This window comes from Pipistrellus kuhlii, unplaced genomic scaffold, assembly GCF_014108245.1.
Source record: "Pipistrellus kuhlii isolate mPipKuh1 unplaced genomic scaffold, mPipKuh1.p scaffold_m20_p_56, whole genome shotgun sequence".
Taxonomy (NCBI): Eukaryota; Metazoa; Chordata; class Mammalia; order Chiroptera; family Vespertilionidae; genus Pipistrellus; species Pipistrellus kuhlii.
Window position 1 is genome coordinate 1143777 of NW_023425558.1, and position 13854 is coordinate 1157630.

Genomic DNA, 13854 nt, shown 5'->3' on the forward strand with positions numbered 1-13854 from the left:
TCTGGCAGTACTCATTAACTGGTATGAAAAAGTAAAAGGGTGAAGTAAAGTTTTACTGTCATCTGTAGAACTAATGGGACAAGTCACACTTGTAACCAGGGTAGCTAGCTGCTTCAGTGAAAGTGTCAACAGTGTAGTGCACACACAAGAACCAGGCTGGGAGCAAAGATACAAGTTTTGACAGTATTGTACTACTTTAAGTTTTCTCTTTCGTTTCAGTAATGAAGTGAAAATAGAGGCAGCTGATTCCCTGGCCTTCCCCTTGGTGCTTATGGGGACTGAGGCTGAGGAGTGATGGCCTTGTTCACCGTGCCCTCTTCTTCTGTCCTCCCCTTAGGTTTTGCTGGAGGAGCTTGCCAACAGTGATCCCAAGTTAGCCCTCACTGGCGTCCCTATAGTACAGTGGCCGAAAAGGGATAAGGTAAGAAACTGTTCTTCTGGACCTTCAGGTTCTAAATTACTTACTGTTTTGACCGCTATTATTCTGGAAGAAAAAAGGACAACTGGAAGCATTTGGTGCATGACTATAAAGGGACTGAAAATCATTCCTCAGTTTGTTCGGGCTCTTAGGTCAGGGTGATTGGCTGTCTTTGGAGGTGACGCTCTTAACAAAACTATCCAACTACCGTGTTTCCCCGAAAATAAGACATCCTCCGAAAATAAGACCTAGCGCATGGAAAGATAAGACATCCCCTGAAAATAAGACCTAGCGCAACTTTGGGAGAAAAAATTAATATAAGACACTGTCTTATTTTCGGGGAAACAAAGTAGGAGACCTGTCTCCAAGTTCGGGTGCCAAGGTATGCATTTGTTCACCAGAATGGGCCAGTTCCTATCCTCTGGCCCAGTGGCACAATTATTTTCACAGAATGACTTAAAACTGGTTAAAATAATTACATACATATTTAAAAGGCCAAGGTGTTTCTATGTTGAATTGAGACCACATTCTCAAGTTTAAAAGAGAAGATAGGAATTACCCATTAGCTAATAAATTGTCAGTTGTGAATTTTGATGACTCTTCGGTTAGGCCCTGAATAATTTTTCCCCACATCGTCCTTTGTCAAAGTTATTACATAAAAGTAAGTGAGAGCATTCTGATTCTGATCGTGAGATTGGCCCTTCTTTGGCGTTCCCAAAGCTGCCATTGCAGGGCCGTCACACTGTGGGAGTGTTGGGTAGAGTGTAAAGGTGGGTGCTGAAAGGTGTCTTTAAAGAACGGTCTCCTCCTACCTAGGGGCAGAGTCCCATTTGGCCTCTCCTTGGCCACATAATAATTTAGTCATTTCTGAGTTAGTGGAGCGTCTGCTGTGTACAGCTTTTCTACTTGGATTGAGAGATACAGAATGAACAAGAGCTGCCCCCCTCTGGTAGTTCACTGTCGTCTTTGGGAGAATAACTGAGTGATAATCAGGAGAAGGAGGTGACTGGTACCTACAAAACGCAACAGCATGAGATGTGTCTGAAGGAATTGGCAACCTTCTTTCAAAAAATTATATTTTTATCGATTTTAAGAGAGGAAGGGCGAGGGACAAAGTGAGAAGCATCAATGATGAGAGAAAATCATTGATTGGCTGCCTCCTGCACGCCCCCCCCAATGGGGATCGAGCCCGCAACCCGGGCCTGTGCCCTTGACCGGAATTGAACCTGAGACCCTTCATTTCGTAAGATGACTCTGTCCATGAGCCAAACCAGCTAGGGTGGAATTGGCGACCTTTTTCAGATACGGTAATGCGTAGGTAGTAGAGATTAATATTTTAGGTTTTGCAGGCCATACAGTCTCCGTCGCTTCTCAGTCTGCCAGTGCACATAAAGGCAGCCGTAGACATAAGCAGATTGTGTTCTAGTAAAACTTTTTACAAACAGGCAGCAGCAGATTTCTCCACAGCCCATGTAATCTTCTACTTCTCCCGTCCTAAAGCTACCTGATCTATTTGACCTCACTGCTTTCTCTTCCAGCTGAAGTTCCCCGCCCGGCCAAAGGTGCGGGTTCCCACCATCCCCATCACCAAGCCCCACACCATGAAGCCCGCTCCCCGGCTCACCCCGGTGCGGCCGGCCGCGGCCTCCCCCATCGTGTCCGGAGCCCGGCGGAGACGAGTGCGATGCCGGAAGTGCAAAGCCTGTGTGCAGGGAGAATGTGGCGTATGCCACTACTGCAGGGACATGAAGAAGTTCGGAGGGCCCGGCCGCATGAAGCAGTCCTGTGTCCTCCGGCAGTGCTTGGCAGTGAGTGACCTACTGGGTAAAGAATTTGGGGGAGGGGTGGTGGTGCCAAAGGGACTGAAATACGTTTGATATAAAGTTATTGAGACTTGAGAGTTGGAAAGAAAAAGTTACTCTCTCTTTAGCTTTCTTCCTGTTGGCCCTTTTCTCTCTGGGCTGTGAAGGAACATCCAGTACTAAAACTTAGCTAGTACTAACTCTTTCAGCCATATCTGGTTTTCAAAGGAGAAACCAGCATTTGAAGGGCAAATCACTGCTATCTGTCCCCTCCCTCTGTAAGTGGATTGGGAAGAAAGGACCCCAAGACCGGGCCGGCTCACTGAAAATAAACTGATCTCCCCAGCTCCCACCTCCAGCCCCCGCCCCCTCTTCTTCCTCAGCCATTCTCTCCCTGGTCTCCTGTTCCCTCCGCGTTTACTATAGAGTCACAGGAACCAAATCGCCCATCTCAATTAAAGGGAAGCTGAAATGATAAGGATCTAAGTCTGCTCTTTTCTTGGTTTCTATCTTTGTCCTCTTGTAGCCCAGACTGCCTCACTCAGTCACATGCTCCCTCTGTGGAGAAGTGGATCAGAATGAGGAGACACAGGACTTTGAAAAGAAACTCATGGAATGCTGTATCTGCAATGAGATTGTTCATCCTGGCTGCCTCCAGGTGAGACCCTGAGGGGCTCCTGGGGTCTCAGCTGATAGAAACAATGGAGCAGAGGAAACTGGATTGTATGTCACAAGAAACTGCCTGCATCCATATTGTGGGCCATCAGCTGTGGGTCCTGTAGTGATGTCACATCTACCCTGATCCAAATGTGTCTGCTGTGTGTCGGACACGGTGCTAGGCCTTGTACACAAAAAAGTCCAGGTGTCTGCCCTCAGGGAGCTTACATTCTGGCCTGTGGAGACTGTTTGGAGTCTCCAGGCCATCAGGGAACTTCGAGGTCTGTTTGGGATGTGTCATGGCTGTAAGCATCTTTGTTGCATACTTCATCCTATCACTGGATATTAGTTCCTAAAAAGCAGAGAGAGTCGTAACATTAGCTAATAACATTTAATGAGCGCTCAGTCTGTGTCAGGCTTAGTGCGCACCCGCGGAGCTTTAAAAAAGTAATAAGGAAGTTCAGATCCCAGAGACTGAGTCAGCTCTTCTAGCCCAGACTGGGCTGAGCATTCAAAACCTCCTACATCATCCCGGTGTGCAGCTGAGACGGAGAGCTGCTGGTTTCCAGCCTTCCCTTGTTTAAGCTCTAAGAACTGTGTGAAGCTGGGTCTGCCTGCCTCGTTTCTTTATATTTCTTTAAATCTAAAAGCACTGGTGCTGGTACTTTTTGGTCTTCCCAGAGGTGGCAATTATGTCATGACTGCACCTGGATGACAACGATTATCAAACACTGTTAATTATGAGAAGCAGCCCAATTTCAGAAAGATTCAAATGTGAAAAATACGCATCTTAGAATCGATAAAATAGGATGTTATCTCCACGATAATAATGGTAATTACGGAGCATTTATTACATGCCAGGTATTTATCTAAACACTTTACGTACTGCCTAATGTAATCTTCACCACAACCCTATAAAATGAGTGTTATTTATCCCCACTGCTCACTGAGCCACAGAGCGAGGCCTGTGCCTCTGAACCCAAGCAGGCAGGGCTCTGCCCCGCTGTTAAGATTGGGTCTGGGCCATTCCTGTGTGTTCCGTTTCCTTTGCAAACTGGCATGAGACCCCTGGAGTAATGTGCCAAGAGAAGAGGCCCAGACTCTTAGGGATTTCCTCACAGAGCCTAACTGACCAAGTGACCAAGAGCGAGGTCGCGTTCCCTGTGGTAACGTGAGACTAAATTTTTTCTCTTAGGAGCCAGTGTATTTAGGAATGGGTAACTCTTCAAGGTCCTTCCTAACCACGTGGTGATTAGTATTTAATAAAGGAGGCTTAAGAGTCAGGCTTTTTTAATTTTTTGCTTTTTTATTTTATTTTTATTTATTTTTTTTATTTTTTTTTTTTTTGCTTTTTTATTTTATTCTTTTATTTTTTTGCTTTTTATTTTTTTATTTTTATTTTTTTGTAATGAGACAGATTTTTAACATCCCTGTCTACCTATAGATGGATGGAGAGGGGTTGCTTAACGAGGAATTGCCAAATTGCTGGGAGTGTCCCAAGTGCTACCAGGAGGACAGCTCAGAGAAAGCCCAGGTAAGGGAACTTCATCCAGATTTGCGTTGTGAGAAGAAAGGAAACATCAACTTAGGAGGTGTTTGCCTTTGCAACTTCATTCACATGGTTTTTCTGATCCAGGATATTTTTTATTTTTTTATATTTTTCCCTTTGGTTATTTTTTTTTATTTGAGTTTTTATTTTTAAACATTTTTATTGATTTCAGAGAGAAAGGGAGAAGGAGAGCGAGACAGAAACATCACTGAGAGAGACTCACTGATCAGCTGCCTCGTGCACACCCCACATTGGGGATTGAGCCATGACCTCCTGGTTCATAGGTCGACGCTCAACCACTGAGCCATGCCAGCTGGGCCTTTTTGAGTTTTTAGTGTTTTGGTTTTTGTGTTATTGAATATTGTTCCACTTGGGGTCTGCAAATGGCTGAGGTTCTTATACAATCTGGGGCCCTAGAAAAAGGGGAAGCCCAGCAGGGCTGTTTGAGCAAGGTTGCTGTGGAGGAAACTGTAGCAGAGGTCTGAAGCAGCGGGGAGATACGGTGGTGTGCTGGAGTTTCCAGTTAAGCAGGTTTGCATTTTTGCCATCTTTACCTTTGGGCTCACAGAAAGTCTGCCCATAGGCCCAAATGTGTCCTGCAGAAGCAGCCCCTCCCCCAGAGGAGACCAGGCCCATGACCTTGGCCCTGAGCAGCTGTGGTTGTTGGCCAGTGGTCGCCAGTCATGCCAAAGGGCCGAAGGACTCCGGTTCCCGGGGCTGGCGAGACAAGACCTGAGTGCGGGCAGGTGCAGAGGAGACAGCGGGCCCAGTGTCTGCCGCGGCCCCGGGGCTCTGGTGCACCGGGGAGGAGTGGAGACTGTCCCTGTCTTTCCGTTTCTTCCGCCCTAGGCAGTGCGTTAGTGGAGTTTTCAGTCTAAATACCTTTGAGGACAAAGATTTCTAGAGTTGACTAATCTAGAATTCTCTGTATTTCAAATTCTTATACTAGGAACAGGTTTGATTTGTTTTTGGGGTTTGTTTTTGTTTCTCTTTAATATATATTTTTGTTGGTTGCAGGGAGGAAGGGAGAGTGAGTGATAGAAACATCAATGATGAGAGGGAATCATTGCTAGGCTGCCTCCTGTGGGCCCCACACTGGGGATCAAGGCCACAACCCGGCCTGTGCGCTGACCAGGCACTGAATCATGGCCTGGTTCATAGGTCAGCACTCAGCACTGAGTCACACCGCTGGGCTTGTTCGTTTTTAATTTATTGATGAGGGAGAGAAACACATTGATTTGTTGACCCACTTATGTATGCATTCACTGGTTGATGCTTGTATGTGCCCTGACCGGAGATCAAACCCGCAACCTTAGCGCCTCGGTACAGTGCTATAACAACTGAGCTACCAGGCCAGGGCGAGGAGCCAGTTTTTATACCAGCAGATTCTCCATTTGCCTCACTGGTAGTGGTGGGCATTACTTCTCTGTTGTAGCAGATGGGTTGCCAGGTACTATATTTTAGTCTCACCTTCTGATGTTCGGTAAAAGCCAATACCCAAAAGGTGGGTATTCTCTTCCAATAGTGCACTAAAAATATGATAAAAAGGAGGAGGATTATTGCTTAGGGTCAGAAAATGTCTTCTCCTTCACAAAAATCAGCTACTGCTCGGAAACCTAGTGAAGCATGTTAATTAGGCTTTATCGCAGCACAGCCCCGGCGGGCTCCGGAAAGGGCCAGAGGCTGGAGAGACCAGCGGCAGGGGACGAGTTTGTGTTCCTTCATGAAAGGTGGTCTTCACCCAGCCTGATCCCTCCTCCCCGTCCAGAGCAGGCTCCTCCCCGAGTCCTCGCTCTCCGCTGGTCTCCCATCTGCCCTGGTCTCCGGGGACAGGGTGGTGCCGAGTGGCAGCAGCAGCCGGTAGAGGCGCTCAGACACGGTGGAGCTGAAGGCCCGCTGTGTTGGCCGCGCTCAGGTTTTGCATCCTAGTGCACACGGTGAATGGAGGCCTCTTTTCTTTCACCACCAGCATCTCCTCTGCCAGAGCATCTCTTGGTGCTTCTCTCCGCAGAAAAGCAGTGAGCTGTCTTGTCTCTAGTCCGCTGGCAGAGCAGGGAGGCACTGACGTGGCTTTTCTGGGCCTGTTTTACAGAAGCGGAAGATGGAAGAGAGCGACGAGGACGCTGTGCAAGCCAAAGTCCTGCGGCCCCTGCGGAGCTGTGACGAGCCCCTCACCCCCCCGCCTCACTCCCCCACTGCCATGCTCCAGCTCATCCACGACCCGGTCTCCCCCCGGGGCATGGTGACGCGCTCCTCCCCTGGGGCCGGCCCCAGCGACCACCACAGTGCCAGCCGCGATGAGCGCTTCAAACGGCGGCAGCTGCTGCGGCTACAGGCCACAGAGCGCTCCATGGTACGGGAAAAGGAGAACAACCCCAGCGGCAAAAAGGAGCTGTCTGAAGTTGAGAAAGCCAAGATCCGGGGATCGTACCTCACTGTCACGCTGCAGAGGCCCACCAAAGAGCTCCACGGGACCTCCATTGTGCCCAAGCTGCAGGCCGTCACGGCCTCCTCCGCCAACCTCCGCCACTCCCCCCGCGTGCTGGTGCAGCACTGCCCAGCCCGGCCGCCCCAGCGCGGGGACGAGGAGGGGCTGGGGGGAGAGGAAGAGGAGGAGGAGGAGGAGGAGGAAGAGGACAGTGCAGAGGAGGGGGGTGCGGCCAGGCTGAATGGCCGGGGCAGTTGGGCTCAGGATGGAGACGAAAGCTGGATGCAGCGGGAGGTCTGGATGTCTGTCTTCCGCTACCTCAGCCGCAGAGAACTTTGTGAATGTATGCGAGTGTGCAAGACGTGGTATAAATGGTGAGCGGGGATCCAGGGGTCAGGACGAGGGGCATGGGAGCAGGTGGCAGGTTTTCCAACGAGACAAGCATGTGATCTGGCATCTGGAGGCTTGTCGGGACCTAAAAGATGGAATCAACCTATTCTGTTCCTCAGACTGGGCACTTGTGTCCATGAGGGAGATTTGGCCCTTTGCCTCCTCTCCCGTATTCGTACTTTTCCGTCTCTTACTGGGCACAGGAAACTGTTTTGGGGGGTGGATCTGTAGTTTGTGTGCAAACTTCAGTCATAAGTTTCCGCAAGTCCGTGAAACTCGTCCCTTGTTTGTTGAGAGCCTGTGGCGTGCCAGTCACTCTCCTGTCCTGGAGACATGGCGCCAGTGCCTGCCTGCTCAGTCACCTCTGAGGGGAGGAGTGAGCATGCTTTTCCAAAAGTTGGAAGGTGCTCACAGTTTTCTAGTTTTAATTCTTGTTCCCAAAATCTGGACCAGAATTGCTTTCTCCAACAAGCAAGGTCCAGTTTTTAAGCTTCCTGAGACTTAGTTGTCCTTAATGAGGCCAACAGTTTCTTCTCAAGTTAAACATTAAGACTGGGGTGTGGGGAGGAGGGGCCTAGTGATGATGAACAAGGATTTTCCTAGGACACTGGTTTTCCTCAAGCTTCTGAGCCCTAGGACATGCCCTTGCTGACTGGGTAGTTCTCAGAGATGATGCCCAAACCAGTGGCATCACCTGGGACCTTGTTAGAAATGCAGGTTCTCAGGGCCCACCTGACAGAACCCCCGAGGGCAGGGCCGGTCAGTCTGTCCTTAAGTCCTCCCGGAGTTCTGATACACATTCAAGTCTGAGATCCACGCTTTAGGTAAGCTGCTTGTTTCTGCCAGAAAGGTTTCATGTGCCGTTGGTAAAGGTCTTTTCGGTCTCAGCATGAAGACCCCATTTTTCACAAACACGAGCTCTCAAGTCTGAAGGTGTGAGCTGCGCAGACTCTCCTCATGCTTCTCTTTGTAGGGCTAGCGGGCCGCCTGGGTCTCCGGCCGGAGCACGTAAGATCCCCGTTAGGTGCCTCTCCCTCCTGCTGTCCGCTGGCCCCAGCCAGGCTGCAGAACAGGCGCTGTAAAGCAGTAAATAGAAGCTGATGTGGCAGCAGGATTTGTGGCCTGTGGGCTTGGAGAGGCAGTCCCCTCTCCATTCTGGTCTGCGCTGCCTGGAATGTGGAGAGAACACAGGCCGAAACCCGGGTGGGAAAGAGCGCTCCAGAGCCGCCTGGCTCCATACAATATGGACGCTTTTCAGAGCTGGAGGCAGGATGGCCTGGATCTACTGCGTCTCCACGCAGGTGGGAGTGACTGACAAGGGAAAGAAGATAGTCGCTCCTAGCTTTTGGCAGTAAGAAGTCAAGAAATTTTTTTAATACTCCCTTTAATGCACTTTGGTAGGAGCCATACCATTTTAATGCAAGTGAGGGCTTACTGTTTGCTGTGTTCTCAGCCCATTCAGAGCAGACAAGGTGAACTGGTCAGGTTGTCCATCATTTAATCTCCGTAGGGCTGCCATAGCGGACACGCCCTGCTCTCACGGAGGAAGTGCAGCAGGCATGAGCTTGTAAGCTTGCAGAGGAGCCTGCAGAGGCTCTCTCTTCCCAGAGCCTCCAGCAGGATACTGAGTTCCTGACAGCTCTCCTCCTTCCTTCTGCCGCAGGTGCTGTGACAAGAGACTTTGGACAAAAATTGACTTGAGTAGGTGTAAGGCCATTGTACCCCAGGCTCTCAGCGGCATCATCAAGAGGCAGCCAGTGAGCCTGGACCTCAGTTGGACCAACATCTCCAAAAAACAGCTGACATGGCTCGTCAACAGGCTGCCAGGTGAGCAGCCCTGCCACTGCCTCCCAGGCCCAGCGGTGGGGGAGAGCCGCTTTGTTGGCAGCAGTGTTTCAGGCAGCAGGCCGTGCCACAGTTGCCTTTCTGCAGGGTCACCTTAACTGCTGGTTCCCAGGTGTACTCTGGACTGGCAGACCAGTCACTGCACTGGACAGGGAAAAGAATGGTCAGGTGCTGCCGTCAGTGCTGCGGCTCTCCTCACGTGGCTTTTTTGAGTAAGATGTGCTTTGGCAGCTCCTTGTAAGGACCCGTTCCTTTCAGCATTTAGAAAGACAGGAGATCACATTTGCATTGCTCTTGTAGGAGCTAAGGAATTGGTTTTACCACCAAAGCTAGAAGATGTGATATAGGAGAGTGCTCATAGGAATCTTTGAGCTGGGTTATTGGAATAAGATAAGGACATAGTCTCTCTCTCCCGTTATGGGAATCCATTTACCTTAGTCAGTTCAGCTGCTAGGCAGGCTGTGGATGTGCCGAGAGAGTATATTTTATTGCACGTGCATTTTTCACCCGTGCAGGACTGAAAGACCTTCTCCTGGCCGGCTGTTCCTGGTCGGCAGTCTCCGCCCTCAGCACCTCCAGCTGCCCCCTCCTCAGGACCCTTGATCTTCGGTGGGCAGTGGGAATCAAGGACCCGCAGATACGGGACTTGCTGACTCCGCCTGCCGATAAACCAGGTATGCTCTGTGCCTGACTTCTCTGTGCTAGTCTTTCAACAGACTTTGTATGTAGCTTTATCTTTCCGTGTACTTCATCTTCCAAAGTAAAGTCTCAGAAATGATGCTGTGCAGACTGAGAACAGCATAAAGCCTAAGGAAGTCTGGGAAAGCTCCCTGGTGGAGGTGGGTCATTAAGAACTGTTTGCATGAGATGATCTAGAAAAGTATGGGAGTGTGGGAAAGGTGGGGGCATACTGCACATGCTCTTCTGATGTGTGGGGCTTATTCCAGCAGCTGGGAAGAAAGAAAACGGGCCTGGTTTCCTAGAAACTGCCCACACACACACACACACACACACTGCTCTTGGAAGGCAGGGCGGTGTGGGCAGTGCTTATTCCCTCCGAGGGGACCTGGCCTGAAAAGGTCGTGTCGGTTGGGCTGGAATAGAGGTGAGGAGTTTTGGTCTAGGCTCTTCTCGCTCTCACAGGTCAGGACAATCGCAGCAAGCTCCGGAACATGACTGACTTCCGGCTGGCAGGCCTTGACATCACCGATGCCACGCTTCGCCTCATTATTCGCCACATGCCCCTCCTGTCTCGACTCGACCTCAGTCACTGCAGCCACCTGACAGATCAGTCCTCCAATCTGCTCACTGCTGTCGGGTCTTCCACGCGTTACTCCCTCACCGAGCTCAATATGGCAGGTACGCTGCCGCGGTTCCCAGCGAACCACCCCTGCCGCCTGGAAGTCCTGGGCCTTCCTGGAGCTTGGCCAGGAGAACTGATGGCTAAACTGGGATAACTTGTGTGAACTTGTTTTCTCTCAAACGGACGGAGATGGATTTCTATCCCTTTTCTAACTGATGGTGGCCAATCCCTAGAGTGATTGTCAGGTGCCTAAGCGCACAGCCACCGCCCAGTGCAGTCGGGTCACCTTCAAGTGCAGGAAGTGAGGGCAGGGGCTTTCAGAGGCCACTGGGACTTAGGAGACAGAGGGCTCTGGTTTAGCATTCTGAAGGGAAGAGCCGGGGATGGGCCACAGAGCAGGCTCCTGTGCCGTGTGTACATAGAGTTGTCCTTACGGTCACTTTCCCCACAGGTTGCAATAAATTGACAGACCAGACCCTGATCTACCTACGGCGCATCGCCAACGTCACCTTGATCGACCTTCGAGGATGCAAGCAGATCACTCGAAAAGCCTGCGAGCACTTCATCTCAGACTTGTCCATCAACAGTCTCTACTGCCTGTCTGACGAGAAGCTGATACAGAAGATCAGTTAAGACACAGCTGGCCCAGACTGAACAGGAAACCGATCTTCCCTGACTCCCTCGCCGGGAGAGCTCTCCCTGACCCTGCACAGGCTCCGAGGCCAGCGTCACACTCCCTCTGCTTTCCTGTCCTGTGAGCCCTCCCCCAAGAGGCGGGCAGAGAGGTGGACACGGGGCTTACCCGCCGCTCCCTCCCTCCTGAGGAAACGGAGGAGCGAACGGAGCGAAGGGGAAGATCGGCCAGGTGCTGCCGGGTGCCAGCTCACCTGCACACGTGCCGCCAGCTGCCAGGAGGCCAAGCTCTCAGTTGGGTCGTCTGTGCAACTCTCATCTGGGCTAGGCCCTGGGCCTCCTCCCGTCCGTGGTCCCCAGCAGGGCCTGGTTCCGAGCAGACTCCCAGGGAGGAAAGCAGCCCTGTCTCCGCGGCCAGGCTCTCCTCTGGTGCCCAGTATCTCTCCTCCGTCACACTCTCCCGGCTTACATAGGAGGGGCCCGGAGCCCCAGGAATGCCAGACCATGCAGGTCACACTGGTGCTGTTGAGGTGTCTAAGACCTCATCTGTGTCTGTCCTCCCTCTTCTCCAGTTAGCTTGATGTCCTGTCTGACGCACCACGTCCGCTCACGTAATGAGGCTACCCACCCTAGACTCCCCGCCAGTCTCTGTGAGTCCTGAGGTCCTTGTTGCACTTATTGGGGTTGAGGCTCTTCAGAGGAGCTGGAACTGTATCCCAGGGACACCCCCATTTTATTGCTTCTAAGCAGGTTCTGAGAGGCACCATCTCCTTGTTCCTGCCTGAAGAGGGCTTGCCCAGGATGGGGTCCTCAGAGGGAGCGGCCTGCCTGCCCCGCTGGGGGAGCAGAGATCTGGGCCAGGTTCCCACCTGCCTCCCAGCAGGCACCAGGCTCTAGTGTCCTGTAATCCCTGGAGCCCAGGCCTGTGTCTGTCCCAGTAGCTCACTGATCTGGCACCACTGGGAGGAGGGGGAGCTCCTGCTGAGAAGCCAGTCACCTGCCCTCTGCCTGCGGCCCTGGAAGGGGGTGTGCATGTGCCTCTGTGTGTGTGGCTGAGTGTGTTACTCGTGTGTGTGGGAGGGAGGAGGGAGCATGGTGTCTCCTACTTTACCTCCCAGTGTCAAGCCCCATCAGCTGCCCCTTTCTTTGCATTGAACGGCCTGTCCAAAGATCCTCTCTCTAGGGCAGCAGAGAGCTTTTTGCACTTTAAAAAAAAAAAAAAGAAAGGTCGGAATTTCTTTTGGGTCAGTGTTGAAACGTGTAAGGAGATGCTCAATAGCAGCAGCCTGTGGCAAGAGCTGACAAGTGATAGATGCGGATTTGCACTCTGCTCTCCCTCCAGGACAGTGATAGCACAACCTTGCCCGCCTCATCCTCATCCTCGGCCCCATCCCTTCCCGTCCCCTTTCTGCATCCCAGTCTCAGGCTCTTCTGAAACTCTAGGGGGAGGGCAAGGAGCCCAGGCACGGTGAGGAGAGACGCCCACTGCACGCTGCCACTTCCAAAGCAATAGAGGCAGAGGGCCCCTCTTTGCCACCGGGCCCAGCTTTGACCCTGGCATCGACTGGCCCAAGAGAAAACCGGGTCCTGGCAGGAGGGGAGAGCATGGTGTATATCTTCCAATCTGCTGATTCTCTCGGCTGCACCTTAAAAACAGCAGTCTGCTCCATGGCCCTCTGCCCCTCCCCTCGGTCTCCAGGCCCAGGGACCTGGGGGAAACTTGGAGGAAACGCCAGTGACTTATTCCAGAGTGCCTCAGTTAGGGGAGCTTCTCTGTAAAGAACCCTGGGTATTGAGCAAAAACCTTATAACATTGTTAATCTATAATTGGAAGCTTCCTGCCTTTTTTGGTTGCTCCTGTGGAAAATACTAAAAAGATGGTTTCGTGTCTTTTTATAAAAGGGGAGGTGGAGAGACCCCTTCAGCGCAGGGATTGTGCCGGGAGAGTGCCTCTGACTTTGGGACATTTCATCCACAGAAATTTCCAAGCTGGTGGTTTGTTTTGGGTTTTGGTTTGTATTTTTGTTCGTTTTGGGTTTGGAAAAATAAGCATTTTTACCGTGCACGGAATTGGTCAACGGAAAAGGAACCCAGGAGCGGCAGCAGATGGACCTCCGCCCTTGCTGGGGTTTCCTTTCCTCAGACTGAGGGGGAATGGTTTCCGAGGTGAGGGATGGTCCACGTGGAGGAAAGAAGTGTTTCTGTTGGGGACAGAGGAACCGGGAGTTCCATCGCATTTCCTGCAATCTGCTCTCAGCATCTGCCTTGCCAGGAGAGCCTGCCCTCAGACCACGGGACCACACACCCTGCCTCCGTCTTTCCAAGCACCGGGGCGAAAAACCACAAAGGAAAGGAAGAAAATTTATATATATATAAATATATATATAATATAAAATCACTTGGTGATTAAAAAAATAACTGCTCCATAAATAAAACTCCTAAAGTCACTATGTTTAAAGGGTTTGGTTGTGTTTTTTGTTTTTTTCGGAGAAATATTGTAAATATATATTTTTTGTTGCTGATTTAGTCTGTCTCCAATGTTGTGCTAAAAATTTAAATTAAATGTAAGCATTAAGGGGACAAGTCATGCTATATCTCAGTTGACACATAGGGTTATTTCGGGCCAGGGAAAGAGGGAAGCTAGTTGACTTTTGTTTTCTAAACGTTCTCCACTATTGGTTTTAGAGAAAGCAAGGACATCTTTCTTCTGACACGGGAATGGGAGATATTTGTGTAATAAAAATTAAAAAAAAAAAAATAGCTTCCAATGGGAAAATTTGATTTTTTTTTTTTTTTTTATAATAAAAGGCTTTAAAAACAACAACAAAA

At 50.7% G+C, this 13854-nt stretch overlaps 1 protein-coding gene across 8 annotated transcripts in view; it reads left to right on the forward strand.

The window, feature by feature from the left end:
• KDM2A (lysine demethylase 2A) overlaps nucleotides 1-13854 on the forward strand; it is a 66237-nt gene extending 52383 nt beyond the window's left edge. For 7 of the 8 annotated variants that reach the window (XM_045573814.1, XM_036416697.2, XM_045573811.1 and 4 more), the window contains 9 exons: nucleotides 338-421; nucleotides 1957-2226; nucleotides 2747-2878; nucleotides 4322-4411; nucleotides 6519-7228; nucleotides 8908-9071; nucleotides 9605-9763; nucleotides 10233-10448; nucleotides 10844-13854. In XM_045573814.1, the coding sequence (XP_045429770.1) occupies nucleotides 338-421; nucleotides 1957-2226; nucleotides 2747-2878; nucleotides 4322-4411; nucleotides 6519-7228; nucleotides 8908-9071; nucleotides 9605-9763; nucleotides 10233-10448; nucleotides 10844-11025 (2007 nt within the window). In that variant the 3' untranslated portion in view covers nucleotides 11026-13854. The remainder of the gene's footprint in view (nucleotides 1-337; nucleotides 422-1956; nucleotides 2227-2746; nucleotides 2879-4321; nucleotides 4412-6518; nucleotides 7229-8907; nucleotides 9072-9604; nucleotides 9764-10232; nucleotides 10449-10843) is intronic. The other variant, XM_045573812.1, reaches the window with a different exon arrangement.